The sequence below is a fragment of the Aquarana catesbeiana genome, linkage group LG03, assembly GCF_042186555.1.
Source record: "Aquarana catesbeiana isolate 2022-GZ linkage group LG03, ASM4218655v1, whole genome shotgun sequence".
NCBI lineage: Eukaryota > Metazoa > Chordata > Amphibia > Anura > Ranidae > Aquarana > Aquarana catesbeiana.
The window spans coordinates 679,817,558-679,836,048 of NC_133326.1; the positions used below are offsets into that span (position 1 = coordinate 679,817,558).

Consider the following 18,491-nt stretch of genomic DNA (forward strand, 5'->3'; position numbering starts at 1 on the left):
CTATTAAAGGCCTTGGCTGCATTCAAGAAAGGGTTTGCTCTGTTGCTTTAACTGCTGAAATTTGGGGGAACAAACATCAAATATTGGAAGCCAAGGATCTGGTTGGTATAAAACCAGGATTGATCCGGATTAATTTATTTTCCAATAAGACAATTGATTGGCTATTTTAGCTAAAACTTTCATGTCCACCATAAGTAATGAAATTGGGTGATATGACTCTGGCAATAACGTTTTTTTTTTTTCTGGTTTTAACAATCCAACTATCAAGGCTTCACTCATAGAATGCGATAATGAACCTACTTCAAATGTTTCTTTGAATGCAGCCAATAGCTTAGGCAACAGAGCCTCCCAATAATGTTTTGTATATACATTGCAACCCACCGGCTCCTGGAGCCTTGTTATTAGGAATACTAGCAACCGCTTTCTGCAGCTCCTCCAAGGTAAAAGGGGAATCTAATAGGGAGCAATCCACCTACGATAAAGTTGGGAGAGTCAAAGAATCCAAAAGTGTTGTAAATGAGACATTTCATAGCATACCTTACACAAATCTGTGTAAAAACACCAAAATGTATATATATAATATCCTCAGGGGTAGTGATCCTATTACCTATATCATCTTTGAATTCCTCTATATAACTCAAAGGTCTTTGGGCTTTTGAAATTATCGCAGAAGAGTACGAGGTGTGTGCCAAGAGGTATTGTGTACAATATTGGATACTCTTCAAATAATGTATGTTGTAAATGTTTTTAAAAAGACTTTTCAAATGTATGAGTGTCTTTATTTATAGGTTACAATTATTATTTTTTGTGAACGAGTAGAGGTTCTATATAGCCCATACTTACAGTATTCATGTGGGGGGGGCAGCATCTGGGTGCCCCCTTATTATCAAATACGTTTTCAATAAGACCCTGCCGACAGATCCCCACAACCTATTAGATTTTTAGGCTTTCAGGAGCAGTACCCCCCTAACCCTCCTGTACTGAATTGAATTGTAACCATAGTGTCACTCTTTATATTGTAAAGCGCTGCTCAAACTGTTGGCACTATTTAAATCCTGTATAATAATAATAATAATAATAATAATAATAAAAATATGTAACCACCAGCCAGAGTTGTCCGGAAGAGGCCCTTGTCCTCATCAATATGGGAACAAAGTGCTTTGCCAGGGAGACACCCTCCCATGTTGAGGACATGGCTTGGTATAGTTCAGGATAGGGGGAGCCACACACCCATCCCCCTCCCTTTCCTGGCCAGCTAGGCTGCATGCTCGGATTAAGGCTCTGGTATGCAAAAAAGGCAGAAGCAGATCTGCTGACAGCCTAAAGATTTAGTGCTGCTCAGGGGCTCTGGGCTTCAACAAAATGGCCGCCTCCAGCAAGACAAAACAGGAGCAATGATGGATGCAATTTACAGCACACACTAATGTTGGTAGCGTCATTATTAATGTGGAATGTGTGTTCCTTGCTAAAGAAGTTTTTATGGGTAAAATTCTGCTTTAAATGCAACAGAAAAAAAATCCGATCTCCCCTTCTACCAGGCAGGGTTTTCCTGTGTGGCGGAGCTGGGTGTATCTTAGTATAGGGTGGCCAGAAATAAGTATCCTATGGTAGGTAAAACAACTCACATTCATTATATGTATTTTGTTTGCAAATTTAGCTGTTTAGCTGAGTTCTGCTTTAGGAGTGGAAATTCATATTATTACAATGACTTGGTCCTGCTTGAGCGTAAAACACCAGACTCACTTGGTAACCGCAGTGATGGTTGTCCTCCTGGGTTGAATGACACCCGGTGTGAGCCTAGAGTGCCAAAGATCCATCCCCCACCAAAAACGACATTTACTCACTATATATTTTCTTTCAATGTAGAACACTTTCTCTTCCCAGATCCTACTCAGAATGATCCAGAGTTCAAAGTCACTCAGCCTGAAAATATAACGGCTAATGAAGGAGCCTCTGTCACCATCAGCTGCTCATACACCGTCCCACCAGACCAAAACCTTCTGTGGAGTGGAGTTTTCTGGAGAGTGGGCAGCCCAACGGGACCCTACGCCTATCACCCCTCTGATCTGATGGTTCATCCCAGTTACAGTGGAAGAACTCAGCTGAATGGATCAACTGATCTCCAAATAAACGGGGTCCAAGATACAGATACCACCACCTACTACTGCTTTGTGATGCTGAAATTTTGTATTGGAACTGACAAGACCAACTCAGTGCTGAAATACGGGAGCGGGACACAATTATATCGAAATGTAAAAAGTCAGACCTCCACAGGTATAAATTACTTTATTTTTTTCATTGTCATTAAATGTGCAAACATGTTTATGCATTACAGGGCTTAAAGGAGAATTGTACCTTTTTAAAAAGAATAAATACACCCATATTGCAAAAAGCCAAAATGTTCTCATAATAATTTTTCACATTTGAGCCTGAAAAGTTTTGCAACTGTGATCAATGGATCATTGGTGCAATGCTCTGCCTCCTGCAGGTTCTTCCTACAGCTTGGGTCTGTACTGAGGTACAAACCTTCAGTTGTGGAGCTGGAGGAGGTATCAATGGACTACAAGTGTGGTGATGTCACTGCAGTTTTGATCCATTGAGAACTACAAGTCCTTGTGCTGCGTTGGCTCCGGGCTGGGGTAAGTGAGGAGGGGCGAGTGGCTGGCTCCAGCTCTCAGCTGTACACTGAAAGGTGAACCAGCTGTCAATCAGGCAGTGTGGTGGATCCCAACAATATTGGACTTGGTATGCTTCCCAAGCCTGGATCAGCTCTGCATCATCAGCTGCTGATGTGCAAAAGCTCATAATCAGTTGACTATGGGTTGCAGGAGGACAAAAGTAAGTGTACTCCCATAACCCACAAGAGAAGTCAGACCAAAGAACGTAGGCCATAGTTTTCATTTAATAGCAATTTAATACAGGAGGAATCAGAGGATCCTGCTCGTTAGAGCTTACAATCTAAGAGGGAGGGTCAAGTGATACAAAAGGTAAAAGCTGTGGGGAAGGAGCTGATGGAGAAAATTAAAGTACAGTTGTTAGGTGAAGGCAGGATAGGCTTCTCTGAACAGATGGGTTTTCAGGAATTGTCTAAAAGCAAATAGAGTAGAAGATAATCGGACAGATTGAGATAGAGAGTTCCATAGGATGGGAGAGGCTTGGGAAAAGTCCTGGAAGCAAGCATGGGAGGAGGTGATAAGAGAGCTAGAGAGCAGGAGGTCTTGGGTGGAACAAAGAGAATGATTTGGTTAATATTTTGAGACTAGGGTAGTGATGTAGCTGGGGACTGAGTTGTGGATAGCTTTGTATGTTGTTGTTAGTATTTTGAACATAAAGAGGAAGTAAACCCTGATGGGTTTTACTTCCTCTTTTTTCTCCTGCTTTCCCCTGCAAAGTAAAAGCATAATGGGCTAGTATGCATCACATACTAGCTCATTATGTGGCAATTACCTGCAAACAAAGCTCGTGCTGTCCCCGCTGGTGGCTGCATCCATCTTCACCCCCTCTTCCTTCCAGGGCCACTGACTCTGGCTCTGTGACTGGCCAGAACCTCGTGACATCACTCCTGCGCATGCTCGTGGGAGCCATCAGTCACGGCACTTGTAAGTAAAGAAGTGGCACGGAGGTCCGTTTCTTCACAGCGCATGCGCCGATGACATCATCGGCGCACTACAAGGTATATATATCTCCTAAACGGCAGATGTTTAGGGGATATTTCCACTACCTATAGGTAAGCCTTATTCTAGGCTTACCTATAGGTAAAAGTGACAGTAGGGGGTTTGCAACCACTTTAATTCGTTGGGTGAGTGGGAGCCAATAGAGGGCGTGACACTGTAGTAGCAGACACTAAGTGGTTGGTAAAGTGGATGAGCCTGGCAGCAGCATTCTTAACAGGCTGAAGGGGGTATTGTCTATGTAAAGGTAAGCAAATGAGGAGGGAGCTGCAGTGGTCTATGCAGGAGATGACCAGGGAGTGAATTAGGAGATTTGTGGTGTCATTGGTTAGAAAGGGACGTATTTTGGAGATGTTGCAGAGGTTGAGGTGGCAAGATTTGGACAATAATTGGACATGGGGCTGAAAGGATAGAGTAATGGCCACTAGATGGAGCTAAGGTTCTATGGAAATACAGTAAATACAGTTGTGGGACCGTCAGAATCAGTCAGGGTGCACCAGGAAGTCTTTTTTTTTTTTTAAGCAAGTCAGTGGGCATCATGATTGACAATCCACCGGTCAGGGCTTGGGGAAAATACCTTTGTCCTTATTAACATAGGAACATGGACATCATTTCTGGTGAGCGGGCTGATTGCAATGTGTTTCAGTAGCCTGCAGTCATGCTTCTGGGCTAGTCCGGAAGGGGCAGCCAGTGGCAGCAGGGTTGGCAGAGCCTATAACCCAAGGACCATTTTTAAACAGAGTGGCAGCCTGGTAGGTCAGCTCTCAATGAGCTGAATATTTCACTCTTTCTCCTTGTGTGTTGCTGCCCTTGTTGTGCTATTACTGAGCTGAAGAATTCACTCTTCTACTGCTGTGTGCTGAATGTCCAGGTATGTTCTATGCATTAGTACAGGACTTATTTTCTTTTCAATATACCTTAAGATATTATTATTACAGTATTATAATACAGGATTTATATAGCACCAACATTTTGCGCAGTGATTTACAACATGAGGGCAGACAGTACAGTTACAATACAATTAAATACAGGAGGAATCAGAGGGTCCTGCTCGTTAGAGCTTACAATATAGGAGAGAGGGTCAAATGCTACAAAAGATAATAGCTGTGGGGGAGGAGCTGATAGAGAAAATTAAAGTACAGTTAGGTGAAGGCAGGATAGGCTTCTCTGAACAGATGGGTTTTCAGGTATCGTCTAAAAGCAAATAGAGTAGGAGATAATCAGATACATAGCCGTAGGGAGTTCCATAGGATGGTAGAGGTTTGGGAGAAGTCCTGGAGGCGAGTATGGGAGGAGGTAACGAAAGCGCTAGAGAGCAGGAAGTCTTGGGAGAAACGAAGAGAACGATTAGGTTGGTATTTTGAGACTAGGTTAGTAATGTAGCTGGGGGCTGAGTTGTGGATGGCTTCGTAAGTTGTTACTATTTTGTGTGCAAAATATTTTTTATAGGATTTCCAGTGACAAGCGATTGAAGATGTGGGTTAAAGAGTGTAGGATAGAGTGAGAGGGTGATAGTAGTATTTGAGAGGGAATAGGGTCCAGGGGACAGGGGTGGTTAGGTGAGCGTTAGAAAGGAGTTTAGCAACTTTGTCATAGTAGCAGGTTTGAATAAGGGGAGTGTCAATTGTACCTGATGACATGGGGTGTTTACCGGGGAGATACCTGTAGAGTGGAGATTTCATCACAAATTGTATCAATCATATTTTTGAAGTGATTAGCAACCTCCTGGTCAGTGAGTGAGTTAGTGGGGGAGGCAGTGGAAGACGAAGAGAAGAGTTGACGGGAACTGGATGAGAAGGTGTTAATGAGAGTGGTAAAAATGGGTCTGATGGCTGTGTGGATGCAAGAATTTTATTTTTGGAGGGCAGATTTGTATTGGTTGAAATCATTGAGAGACTTAGTCTTATGCCACAGAAGCTCTAGAGCACGGCTACATTTTTTGAGATTTCCGGTGTCATCCTTTTGCCAGGGTTGTATGGGTCGAGGCCTGATTCTGTGTGTAATGGGGAGAGAGAGTTTGCCCAGGGTGGAGGACAGGGATTTATTGTAGACAGAAGTGGCTAGGTTGGGGCAGGACAGGGGTGAGATTTTGTCATAGAGGAATAGCAGCAGAACAGAGGAGAGAAGGGTTGAAGTGGCGAAGGTTTCTACAAGTGATGGTTAGGCGGTTGGAGGTATAGGTGGTGGAAGACAGGGGAGAGAGAAACTATAAGGTGGTGATCAGAAAGAGGTAAAGGCTTGTTGGAGAGGTTGCATGGAGCGCATTGGTAGGAGAATACAAGGTCAAGAGTGTTGCCATCAAAGTGAGTAGAAACCTGTACCCATTGCTTCAGGTCAAATGAGGAGGTTAGACTAAGAAGTTTAGAAGTAGCAGGAGTGTTTGTATTAACAGGGATGTTGAAGTCACCAAGAAGGATTGTGGGAATTTTCAGAAGAGAGAAAGTAGGGTAACCAGGCCGAAAACTCATAGAGGAAAGTTAATAACGGTTCAGAGGGGCGGCAGATCACAGCAAATCTTATGGGAGTTGGAGAGAATAGGCATATAGAGTGAACTTCAAATGCTGAGAGGGACAGAGGGGGAGGAGAGGAGGGAGGAAAGTGAAGAAGCTGGAAGGTGCTCTGTGGGGGTAGGAGGAATCCCACTCCACCTCCCTTGCATCCATTAGGTCTAGGGAAGTGAGTCCATAGAAGGCCACCATGTGAGAGGGAAGCAGGAAAAGGAGTGTCAGATTCATAGAGCCAGGTTTTGGTGATAGCAATTAGATTAAAGGAGTTAGTGACAAAGAGGTCATGAATGGCGTTGAATTTGTTGCAGACAGAGCGGGCATTCCAGAGGGCAAAGGAGAAGGGGAGACTGGTTTTGGGAAGAAGAGGAATGGAAACTAAATTGCGTAGATTGCGACTACTGCCAGAGGATATGGGGTGATGGTGATGGGTGTGTTGGGTACAGTTAAATAAGAGAGGCCCAGAGTTTGGGAAAAACATATCTCCAGGGGTAAGGAGAAGCAGAAGAGTAAGGGAGGTAATATGAGAATACGATTTATATGAGGGGACATTCTCCAGCATCCCGGGAGTTTTTTTAGCATGTGGGATTAGAGTTAGAAAGAGGTTATGAGTGCAGTAATAGGGAGAGGGGAAAAGTGAGGGTGATATGTACAGATTGTGGGGTGGAGAAGGGGGTGAAGAAAAGAGAGTTTGAGGAGAGAGGCTGCAACTGTGAAAAGGAGAGGTAAAGATTGCATGTTTCAGAGAGGAAGGAGGGTTGATTTGAGTGGAAGTGCCACTCATTTAAAGAAGCCCACTTTTTTGAAAGAAACCCCTGCACGTGCTTCCCCATAAAGACGGTCTTGTTTTATACTGTGATGGGTGTGGATGGAATTTTGCAATTAATCAATCAGGAGGTAATATTAGACACACAGCTAGCACAGCAAATTTTTCACACCACAATCAAACTGCAAGAGGACCAAAAGGCCAGAATTGTAAAGATAAGGGAACCCATAATTTAGGGAAGACTTAAACAAAAATAAACATCACAATAATGTGCACAAGGTTACAGATGGATGTGAAACAGTAGTAATATAAATGCAAGTTTACCAAAGAGGCATTTGAAAAGCAGTCAGTCTATGTTCGGTTTAAGGTGGATGGGAGTAGCAGGGTATAAATGCAGTTTACTTTTTTGGAAGCAACCCCTGCATTGCATACTAGCATATTATGAAATACTTACCTTGGAACGAAGCCCTCTAGTGCTGTAATGTTACAGCTGAGAGGGCTGACATGTTCCCCTTGTCTTTCTTCCGGGTTTGCGCAGTCCGGCTATGTGACTGACCGGAGCCGCGGTGATGTCACCCTCGCGGGAGCCTTCGGTTCCAGCATGAAGCTCTGAAATTCCTGCCGGACCTTCAGAGCGCATGCTCTGTCACTGGCTGCATACAGGGTGAATATCTCCTAAATGGTGCAGGTTTAGGAGCAATTCATTTTACCTACTGGTAAGCCTTATTACAGGCCATATTATAGGCTTACCTGTAGGTAAAAATCACCAAGTGGGCTTTACCACAGCTTTAACATAATGTAAATTGGTAATCGAATAAAAAACTATTTTAAATATTACATGGTGATTAATGCCCAATTCTACCTTTTTTTATTTTGAATATCGCGGACCAGGTTAGATTATATTTTAGAATTTTAAGACTGTCTGTGTCCCCATAATTTCCTTTCCTTTCTTGATCTGCTTGACACCCATCAAATATGGAGTGAGGTGCAATTCCCCCAGATAGGGGCACAAACAAAAATTTGACCAAAACTCGAATTCTTACGTTATCCCAAATTATTAATATTTTTTAAATATCCGTTGTAGGGCTTTAATTAACCACTTGACCCCAGGACGATCTACCCCTTCACGACCAGGCCATTTTTTGCAATATGGAATTGCGTAACTTTAACTCAAAATTACACAATCGTGCGACCCTGTACCCAAATAAAATGTATATAATTTTTTCCCACAAATAAAGCATTCTTTTAGTGTTATTTGATCACCTCTGCGTTTTAAATTTTTTTGCTCTATAAACAAAAGAAGACTGACAATTTTGAAAAAAAAAAAAAAAAATTTATTTTCTGCTATAAAACACATCCAATAAAAATGTAAAAAATCTAATTTCTTCATAAATTTAGGCCTGTATGTATTCTTCTACATATTTTTTGTAAATAAAATTCCAATAAGCATATATTGCTTGGTTTGCATAAAAGTTATAGCTTTTACAAACTATGGGATATTTTTTATTTTTTTGCATTTTTTTACTAGTAATGGTGGCGATCAGCGATTTATAGCGGGGCTGCGATATTGAGGCGGGAAATCTGACACTAACTGACACTTTTGACACTTTGTCACTGTACTAATGACACTGGCTGGAAAGGGGATATTATCATGGGCGATCAAAGGGTTAACTGTGTGCCTAGTCAGTGTTTATGGGAACTGTGGGAGGTGCTTTTAGTAGGGGAAGAGATATCATGTATTCTCTCTGCTTTGCAGAGACACAAACTCCATCCCTTATTCCCTGTCAGAATGGTGATCTGCCTTGTTTACATAGGCAGATCATAGTTCTGTCTTTCTGCCTGACTATTGTCAGATACTGGTAGAAATCCAGTCCCCGCCAATCAGCTTCTGCTGTGTGTAATCACAAAATAAAGCAATAAAAATATACAGCATCTATAAATTAAGCACTTCCGGACCGCCCACCGCCATTTTATGTGGTGATTTTGAAGGAGGAGATCGTTGTAATGGTAGCAGCTAGCTGCCATAACCCCGGTATCCTCTTCTTCAGCGGGCGGTCCGCTACAAGATAAAAGTGGTCTCTGCGGCGGATTCACTGCAAGATCACTTTTATCGGCGGCGGGAGAGGACCCCCCCCGCCGCGATCCTGCTCCGATACCGGAGCCGTCGGCAGCGGCGGAGGCGATCGTGTCTGTTCTCTGCCTGGGTATGGAGATGAGTGAGGGGTAGATGGCCCCTACCCGTCTCCATATCACTGCAGGGCGGAAGCGACATCAAAAAGTCACTCCCGCCCATAGCTCTTAAAGGGCCATTTTTTTTCTTTTTTTTTTTACTGTAAATTGCATTTTTGTGTAAATATGAGATCTGAGGTCTTTTTGACCCCAGATCTCATATTTAAGAAGTCCTGTCATGCTTTTTTCTATTATTAAGGGATGTTTACATTCCTTGTAATAGAAATAAAAGTGACACGATTTTTTTTTAAACAGTGTAAAAAAAAAAAAAAAAAAAAAAAATTTTAACCACTTGCCGACCAGCCGCCACATTTGTACTGCGGCAACATGGCTCGGCTGCGCGAATCGATGTTATGTTACGTCGGTAACATAAACGGCCACTAGGGGGCACTTGCGCACCATCGGAGGCGCGCGCAAACGCCCCCGCTCGCTCCCCGAGCCGATGCGAGTGCCCGGCGGTCTCGATCACCGCCGGGCTCCCGCGATCGCTCAAGGCACACAGAGAACCGGGAGCTGTGCGTGTAAACACACAGGTTATGCTTCTCTGAGGAGTGAACTGACAGATCGTCTGTTCATACAGAGTATGAACAGCAATCTGTTAGTTTCCCTGCACAGTCCCATCCCCTCTTCAGTTAGAACACTTACTAGGACACGCATTAACCCCTTCACTGCCCCCTAGTTTTAACCCCTTCACTGCCAGTGACACTTTTACAGTAATCAATGCAATTTTAATCGCACTGATCGCTGTATTAATGCCAAGTCCCAAAAATGTGTCAAAATAGTCCGACGTGTCCGCCATAATGTCGCAGTCATAATAAAAATCGCTGATCACCGCCATTACTAGTAAAAAAAAAAATTAATAAAAATGCCATAAAACTATCCCCTATTTTGTAGATGCTATAACTTTTGCGCAAACCAATCAATATACGCTTATTGCAATTTATTTTTTTACCAAAAATATGTAGAAGAATAACATGTATCGGCCTAAACTGAGGAAAAAAAATGTTTTTTTGTTTTTTTTATATATTTTTTGGGGATATTTATTATAGCAAAAAGTAAAAAATAATGCATTTTTTTTCAAATTTGTCGCTCTTTTTTTGTTTATAGCGCAAAAAATATAAACCGCAGAGGTGATCAAATACCACCAAAAGAAATCTCTATTTGTGGAAAAAAAAAGGATGTCAATTTTTTTTGGGAGCCATGTCGCACGATCGCTCCATTGTCAGTTAAAGCAACGCAGTGCCGAATCGCAAAAAGTGGTCTGGTTTTTGGCCAGCCAAATGGTCTGGGGCTTAAGCGGTTAAATGCACCCCATCCAGACGAGCGCGCGTGCAAAAGCGAACACATATGTAACTAGCGCCCGCATATGGAAACGGTTGTCAAACAACATATGTGAGGTATTGCCGCGATTGGTAGAGTGAGAGCAATAATTCTAGCCCTAGACCTCCTCTGTAACTTAAAACATGCAACCTGTAGAATTTTTTAAACATTGCCCATGGAGATTCTTAAGGGTAAAAGTTTGTCGCCATTCCACGAGCGGGTGCAATTTTGAAGTGTGACATGTTGGGTATCAATTTACTCAGCGTAACATTATCTTTCACAATATAAAAAAAAAAAATTGGGCTAACTTTACAGATGTCTTATTTTTTAATTCAAAAAAGTGCATTTTTTCCAAAAAAAGACCGCTGTGCAAATACGGTGTGACAGAAAGTATTGCAAAGACCACCATTTTATTCTCTAGGGTGTTAGAAAAAAATATATAATGTTTGGGGGTTCTAAGTAATTTTCTAGCAAAAAAAACAGTTTTTAACTTGTAAACAAGAAATCTCAGAAAGAGGCTCGGTCTTTAAGTGGTTAATAATAAATATATAATAAAAACTAAATTATTACATTCTAATATTTATTTTCTGTCTCTCTTGGATTTCACAGGTCAGCAAATTCTGATACTTGCAGCTTATTTTGGGATCAAAACCTTTTTATTTGTACTGAGTATAATATTGTGTGCCATCTATATGAAAAAAAGTGACCACACCAACATCCAAACTGAATGAATCAGGAGAGCAGCTGGGACTCGGGACACCTGAAAAAACAACTGTAAATTGTTAATTTGAGGTGATGGGGTCTCCATGTTCTGTTCCTGGGAAGTCTGTTTAAAATACCAAAATGTGAAGCCCCCTTTGTTAGTAGCCCAGCGGACTTGGGTGGTGTCTGTGGTCCCATGTGTCCTTGTTGGTGCTCCCCTGGGGCTTTCAGATAGAAACAGTAGTACCTTGGAGGCTGAGAAGAAATCAAAAATTATCTGACATGATAGGGGTTATCCTTCCATGCTGATCCTCCATTAACAGACTGCATTTGGCTAGTTTTCTTCAATAAAGAGAGGATTTGCAAATAACCCCTCTATCAGTGGTGGCTGGTGCTCCATTTTTTAGGGGGCGGGGGTGTAGCAAACAAACCCCCACACCCACCCCTCCTCCTGCTCACCAGCCCTGCTCTCAAGCCCGCAAGCCCCACACTTAACGCATCCAGGTCGCGAAAGGCTTCCCCGGCTTCTCCTCCCAATAAGTATGTCTAGCAGCCCATCACGCGATTAAAACATGTTTAATCACGTGATGGGCTGCTAGATATACTTATTGTTATTGGCAGACGCCGTATGTATTAATATGTGTTCATGACACGGGTTGTGTGATATTCACATAAGATATATTTGCTTTTCAATTTTTTGCAAATTTCATTGATTAGCGCGACTTTTTCACTTTATTTGTATATTTGTTTGGTGTAGTATAACACTTTAGTTGCAGCTTTTTTGTTTTGGTTTATTTATAGCGAAGTATTTTTTATATCCAGGTATTCACTATAGCACTGGTGAGAAAATACTCCCAACATCGAATTTAATATAGTTCCCTGAAACCAAATAGCGCCCAAACCCTTACTCTGCTAAAACCTGGAGAATTGCACATGGAAATAATGTTTAGAGCATGATATAATTGTCTAAATGGTACTGAAATATGAGGTATATTTAAAGATAATCTGCTTTTAAACTGTGTGAAAAAGTGATTTCTACACTGAAATATCTTTAAAAGTCGTGAAAAAACTCCCCGTTTTGGACAACTAGGCGCCAACACAACTGAGCATGCTCAGACCTGAAAATAGCTCTCATTTTAGCTCCAGTGTCTTTTTTTACCCGGCGCTATAGTAAATACCAATATGAGAGCTAATTAGAGAGCATTTTCTGGAAGTGAAAATCTGCTCTATTATAGTCCAATGCAAGTTTTAGCCATTGATTCTAATGGAACAATTGTAACTTTCACAAAAAAAAAACCTTTTAATGTTGAGATTAAATGTATCGTTCTCTGAAAGTAATTTTCCTTTGCAACATTGTTGCTTCTATTTAAAATATTTTGATTTTAAGAATACTAGAATGTGGAATGTTTTGATGTTTTGGTAAAATATATTTTTCTCTGTCACTTTCACTTTTTACTCTCCATCTCACAACAATCTTTACCCCAAACTCACACAGGTGTCTTTACAATCCACAAACAATACCATTGCTGATGCAAATTTAAAATGAATCACAATTTTTTGTGCTTTTTATTATTTCCATATATTCATAATTTGAGCCCAAAAAATGTGATATGTGTACCAACATCAGAAATCAAAATGTAATTCCCAAAAATTTGAGGGTAATATTCTACTCTCACCCACAAAAAAACACCAAATATCACAGAATAAATCAAGAAGAAGAACTCTTGAGTAATGTAATTCCATCACCTGTATGTCCAAAGACATGCAGTATTTATGTGTTTTTATGTGTAGTTATGTGTAGGATGTGCTCACACGTGGCAGCTCTGTGGCTTAGAGGTTAGAACTTCTGCTTAGTATCACTGAGCATTTGGGTTCAAATCCCAAACGTGCTGCTTGATGTAGAGAAGATGTCTCATCTCCCAGGTCCTATAACTATGTCTAAATGAAGTAGTAGGGTTCCACCACCTTGCAAGTCTTTTCTAGATACACTGTTTAGCCAAAAGTATTGGGACGCCTACCTTTACACACACAGCTATAACAGCTTCTGGGAAGGCTGTCCACAAGGTTTAGGAGTGTGTCTATTGGAATGTTTGACCATTCTTCCAGAAGTGCATTTGTGAGGTCAGGCACTGATGTTGGATGAGAAGGCCTGGCTCGCAGTCTCTGCTCTAATTCAGCCCAAAGGGTGTTCTATCGGGTTGAGGCCAGGACTCCGTGCAGGCCAGTCAAGTTTCTCCGCCCCAAACTCCCTCATCCATGTCTTTATAGACCTTGCTTTGTGCACTGGTGTGCAGTCATGTTGGAACAGGAAGGGGCCATCCCCAAACTGTTATCACAAAGTTGGGAGCATGAAATTGTTCAAAATGTCTTGGTATGCTGACACCTTAAGAGTTCCCTTCACTGGAACTAAGAGGCCAAGCCCAGCCCCTGAAAAACAACCCCACACCATAATCCCCCCTCCACCATATCATTTGGACCAGTGCACAAAGCAAGGTCCATAAAGACATGGATGAATGATTTTGGGGTGGAGGAACTTGACTGGCCTGGACAGAGTCCTGACCTCAACACAAAAGAACATCTAAGGGATGAATTAGATCGCAAACTGTAGGTCAGGCCTTCTCGTCCAACATCAGCGCCTGACCTCACAAATGCGTCCCAATACTTAGGCCAATATATTGTATATTGCTTGTGACAGAGCATGGCTATGGACTTAGGCTCCATTCACACTAGCGCGTTTTTTGATGCATTTTGCATTTTGCAGAAATGCATGGGAATTTTTTAACATGGGATCCTATGGAACATGTTCACATCAATGCCTTTTTGTACCTCTGCGTTTTTGGAAAGGGTCAGGGACTTTTTTTCATGCAAAAAGCAGCGTTTTGCATGTAATGGATTTCAATGGACAAGCATCAAAAACGCAAGTGCACCGTTTTTGCAGCGTTTTTGCAGCGTTTTTGGTGCGTTTTTGCCGTTTTTTTTTTTTTTTTTTGTAATTTTTTTTTAAGACTGTAAAAAAAAATGAAAAAAAAAAAAAAAAACGCAAAACGCAAATCGCGGCAAAAACGCGGCAAAAACGCTGCTCAAAAACGTGGCAAGCATGAAAAAAAAAACTCCAAAAACGCTCAAAAGCAACATGCATAGGTGTGAATCGAGCCTTAGGACTGGTTCACACCACAGAGATGCAATCAGCATGTGAGAGGCTGCCTGGTGGCTAAGTGGGTAGCAGTTCTGTCTAGCAGCACCTGGGATGTTGGTTCAATTCCCCAACATGCTAATCCTTGTATTGAAATGTATATATGTTCTCTCTGTGTGGGTTACTCACCACAATCTAAAGACATGCTGGCATGTTATTTGTCTCCTGTCGAAATAGGTTCTACTTTTGGACTTTAGATTGGAAGCTCATTGCAGCCAGGGACTGATGTTAATGTTTGTTAGCACTAATCATGCTCAGGGACTTGGACATTTATAATTGTAGGGTTTACACTGCACGGGTACATATGCTTAGAAAACTGTTGCTTTGTTTATGTGGATGCAAATGGACTTCGATCTTTGGCCTGTAGTTGGAGATTTCATGCACATATCCAAGAGCTAACACAGTTGCGAATAGTATTATGTGTTCCTGCCCATCAAGTGCAATCACTTCAGACATACATGAAGAGATAGATTGAAAGATACTGGTGGGTGTGTACTTCTATTGGGTGTGTCATTGTGCTAACAATACAACCTCTCTTATATATGGATGAGCTTCGTGTTCGAGTCGAACCCATGTTCGACTCGAACATCGGCTGTTCGCCCGTTCGCCGAATTGCGAACGATATGGGCCGTTCGCGCCAAATTCGTGTGGCGCGTCACGGCCCATAATTCACTGCGGCATCGCAGTGCATTGCTGGCTGATGATTGGCCAAGCATGCACTATGACCCGCATGCTTGGCCAATCACAGCGCCGCCTGAACAGAGAGCCCTAATTGGCCAAAGCCATATATATATATATATATATATACTGTATTCAGTTTAGCTAGATCCGTTCTTGTTATCTTCCTACTGACAGGCAGGCTTGTCTTGTTACAGTAAATACAGCTACCTGAAGAAAATTACTGGTGTTCCTTTGATCCTATTAGTACCACAGTCAGGCAGCTAGACTATTTACAGTTAGTGCAGTGCGTCCTGCTCACAGTGTTCAGCTAGATCCGTTCCTGTTATCTTCTTACTGACAGGCAGGCTTGTCTTGTTACAGTATATACAGCTACCTGAAGAAAATTACTGGTGTTCTTTTGATCCTATTAGTACCACAGTCAGGCAGCTAGACTATTTACAGTTAGTGCAGTGCGTCCTGCTCACAGTGTTCAGCTAAACCTACAAAAGTTAGTGGGGTGCGTCCTGCTCAGTGTTCAGCTAAACCTTCAAGTTAGTGCGGTGCGTTCTGCTCAGTGTTCAGCTAGATCCGTTCCTGTTATCTTCTTACTGACAGGCAGGCTTGTCTTGTTACAGTATATACAGCTACCTGAAGAAAATTACTGGTGTTCTTTTGATCCTATTAGTACCACAGTCGGGCAGCTAGACTATTTACAGTTAATGCAGTGCGTCCTGCTCACAGTGTTCAGCTAAACCTACAAAAGTTAGTGGGGTGCGTCCTGCTCAGTGTTCAGCTAAACCTTCAAGTTAGTGCGGTGCGTTCTGCTCAGTGTTCAGCTAGATCCGTTCCTGTTATCTTCTTACTGACAGGCAGGCTTGTCTTGTTACAGTATATACAGCTACCTGAAGAAAATTACTGGTGTTCTTTTGATCCTATTAGTACCACAGTCAGGCAGCTAGACTATTTACAGTTAGTGCAGTGCGTCCTGCTCACAGTGTTCAGCTAAACCTACAAGTTAGTGGGGTGCATCCTGCTCACAGTGTTCAGCTAAACCTACAAGTTAGTGGGGTGCGTCCACCTCACAGTGTTCAGCTAAAGCTACCTGTAGAAGGTTGGTGGTGTTCTCATACTACAGGCAGGCAGTTGATTTTGCTAGCTGCAGTATCAGTACATATATATATATATATATATATATATATATATATACATACACATATCCCAGCTTAGTGCAGCTACAGGCCATTAGTATGTCTGGAAGGCCAAGAAGGAGAGGCAGACAGTCACAAGCCAATAAGAGAGGGCAAGCAGGCTCTGTGTCTAGTGCTGGTCATGGAGACGGTGCATCCTCATCAGCATGTGGCCGTGGGACACGCTTGGGCTTTTTTTCGGCAGCTGGCCGTGTTGAGCCACAACATGCGGAAGACTTGGTCGAGTGGATGACCAAGCCGTCCTCATCCTCCTCATCCTCTCACCCATGCCCAGGGTACTTTGTCTGGCAAAGCAGCGGCCTCTTCCCTCGGCTCAATGTCATCAGTGACTCCTTCCCTAGCCCCACCATGTCCTCCTGAGGAGTCCCTCGAACTGTTTGACCACAGTGTTGGGTACATGCTCCAGGAGGATGCCCAGCGTTTGGAAGGCTCTGATGATGATACTGAGCTCGATGAAGGCAGTAACATGAGCACAGACAGAGGGGGTGCCCAAGAAGGACAGCAATCTGGCAGTCATGCTGCAGCATACTGCCAGGTTTGCTCCAGTGATGAGGAGGGAGGGGATGATGAGGTCCCTGACTCAACGTGGGTGCCTGATAGGAGGAGGAGGAGGAGGCGGCACATCACCAACGAGGCAGCATGCCCTCCAGGGGCCAGCCTAAGGGCAGCACATTGACTGCATCACACCCCAAAGCTCCACATGTGCAGGGCGCTGCAGTCTCTGCGCGTTATTCAAAAAGTTCTTTGGTGTGGGCCTTTTTTGAGATGAGTGCATCAGATCGCACCGCTGCTATTTGCAACATATGTCTCAAGCGTATCTCACGTGGCCAAAACATCTCCCGCTTGGGTACCACATGCTTGATCAGACATATGTTGACCTGCCATGCAGTTCGTTGGCAAGCGTATCTAAAAGACCCACACCAAAGAACAAAGAGGACCTCTCCTTGCTCCTTATCAGCTGAGATCTCCAACCCCACTATACCTTCAGTCCTCTCTGAGACCTGCACTGAGAGGAATGAAGGTGTAGAATTAGGTGTGTCACAGCCAAGTACTTGTGGGCAATCTGCTTTTGGTACACCAACGTCAGATTGTACCAGGCAAATTTCCCTGCCCCAGCTGCTGCACCGCCGAAAGAAGTTTGCTCCCAGCCATCCACATGCGCAGCGGTTGAATGCTAGCTTGGCAAAATTGCTAGCACTTCAACTGCTGCCTTTTCAGTTGGTAGACTCTGCCCCCTTCCGTGAGTTTGTGGAATGTGCGGTTCCTCAGTGGCAGGTACCTAAACGCCACTTTTTCTCACAGAAGGCGATTCCGGCTCTATACCGGCATGTGGAAGGCAATGTCCATGCCTCGCTGGACAGGGCGGTCAGCGGTAAGGTGCATATTACCGCTGACTCATGGTCCAGCAGGCATGGACAGGGACGTTACTTAAGTTTCACGGCGCATTGGGTGACTCTGCTGGCAGCTGGGAAGGATGCAGGACAAGGTGCAGTAGTGTTGGAGGTTGTTCCGCCACCTTGCCTCCAAAATGTTAATGATTGTGACACACCTCTCTCCTCCACCCCCTCCTCTTCTTCTTCCTCCATGGCCTCTTCCTGTGCTTTGTCCTCGGAAGCAGCGGTGCTCCGTAGCCATTCAAGTTGCTACGCAAGTACGCAGGCCAAAAGATGCCATGCGGTGCTTGAGCTGGTGTGCTTGGGGGACAGGAGCCACACTGGGGCAGAGGTTCTGTCAGCTCTGCAGGGGCAGGTTCAGAGGTGGTTGACACCACGCCAACTTAAGGCAGGAATGGTGGTTTGCGACAATGGCACCAACCTCCTCTCTGCCCTCCGACAGGGACAAATGACCCATGTGCCCTGTTTGGCTCACGTCCTTAACTTGGTGGTGCAGCGGTTCTTGGGCAGGTACCCGGGCTTACAGGATGTCCTGAGGCAGGCCAGGAAAGTCTGTGTGCATTTCCGCCGGTCATATAATGCCAGTGCTCGGCTGACAGACCTCCAAAAGGAGTTTAACCTGCCCAAGAACCGCCTAATCTGTGACATGCCCACCAGGTGGAACTCAACGTTGGCCATGCTGCAGCGGCTGCACACGCAGCAGAGGGCCATCAATGAGTACCTGTGCGACTATGGCACCAGGACAGGGTCAGGGGAGCTTGTTTTTTTTTCCCCACGCCAGTGGGCCATGATCAGGGATGCATGCACTGTCCTGTCACCATTTGAGGAGGTCACGAGGATGGTG

The 18,491-nt window shown here is 43.5% G+C and overlaps 1 protein-coding gene across 1 annotated transcript in view; it reads left to right on the forward strand.

The window, feature by feature from the left end:
• Window positions 1-11,803, forward strand: part of LOC141133518 (polymeric immunoglobulin receptor-like) — an 86,996-nt gene extending 75,193 nt beyond the window's left edge. The window contains exon 5 of the mRNA XM_073622944.1: window positions 11,100-11,803. Within this exon, the coding sequence (XP_073479045.1) occupies window positions 11,100-11,221 (122 nt within the window). The 3' untranslated portion in view covers window positions 11,222-11,803. The remainder of the gene's footprint in view (window positions 1-11,099) is intronic.
• The last annotated feature ends 6,688 nt before the right edge of the window (window positions 11,804-18,491 follow it).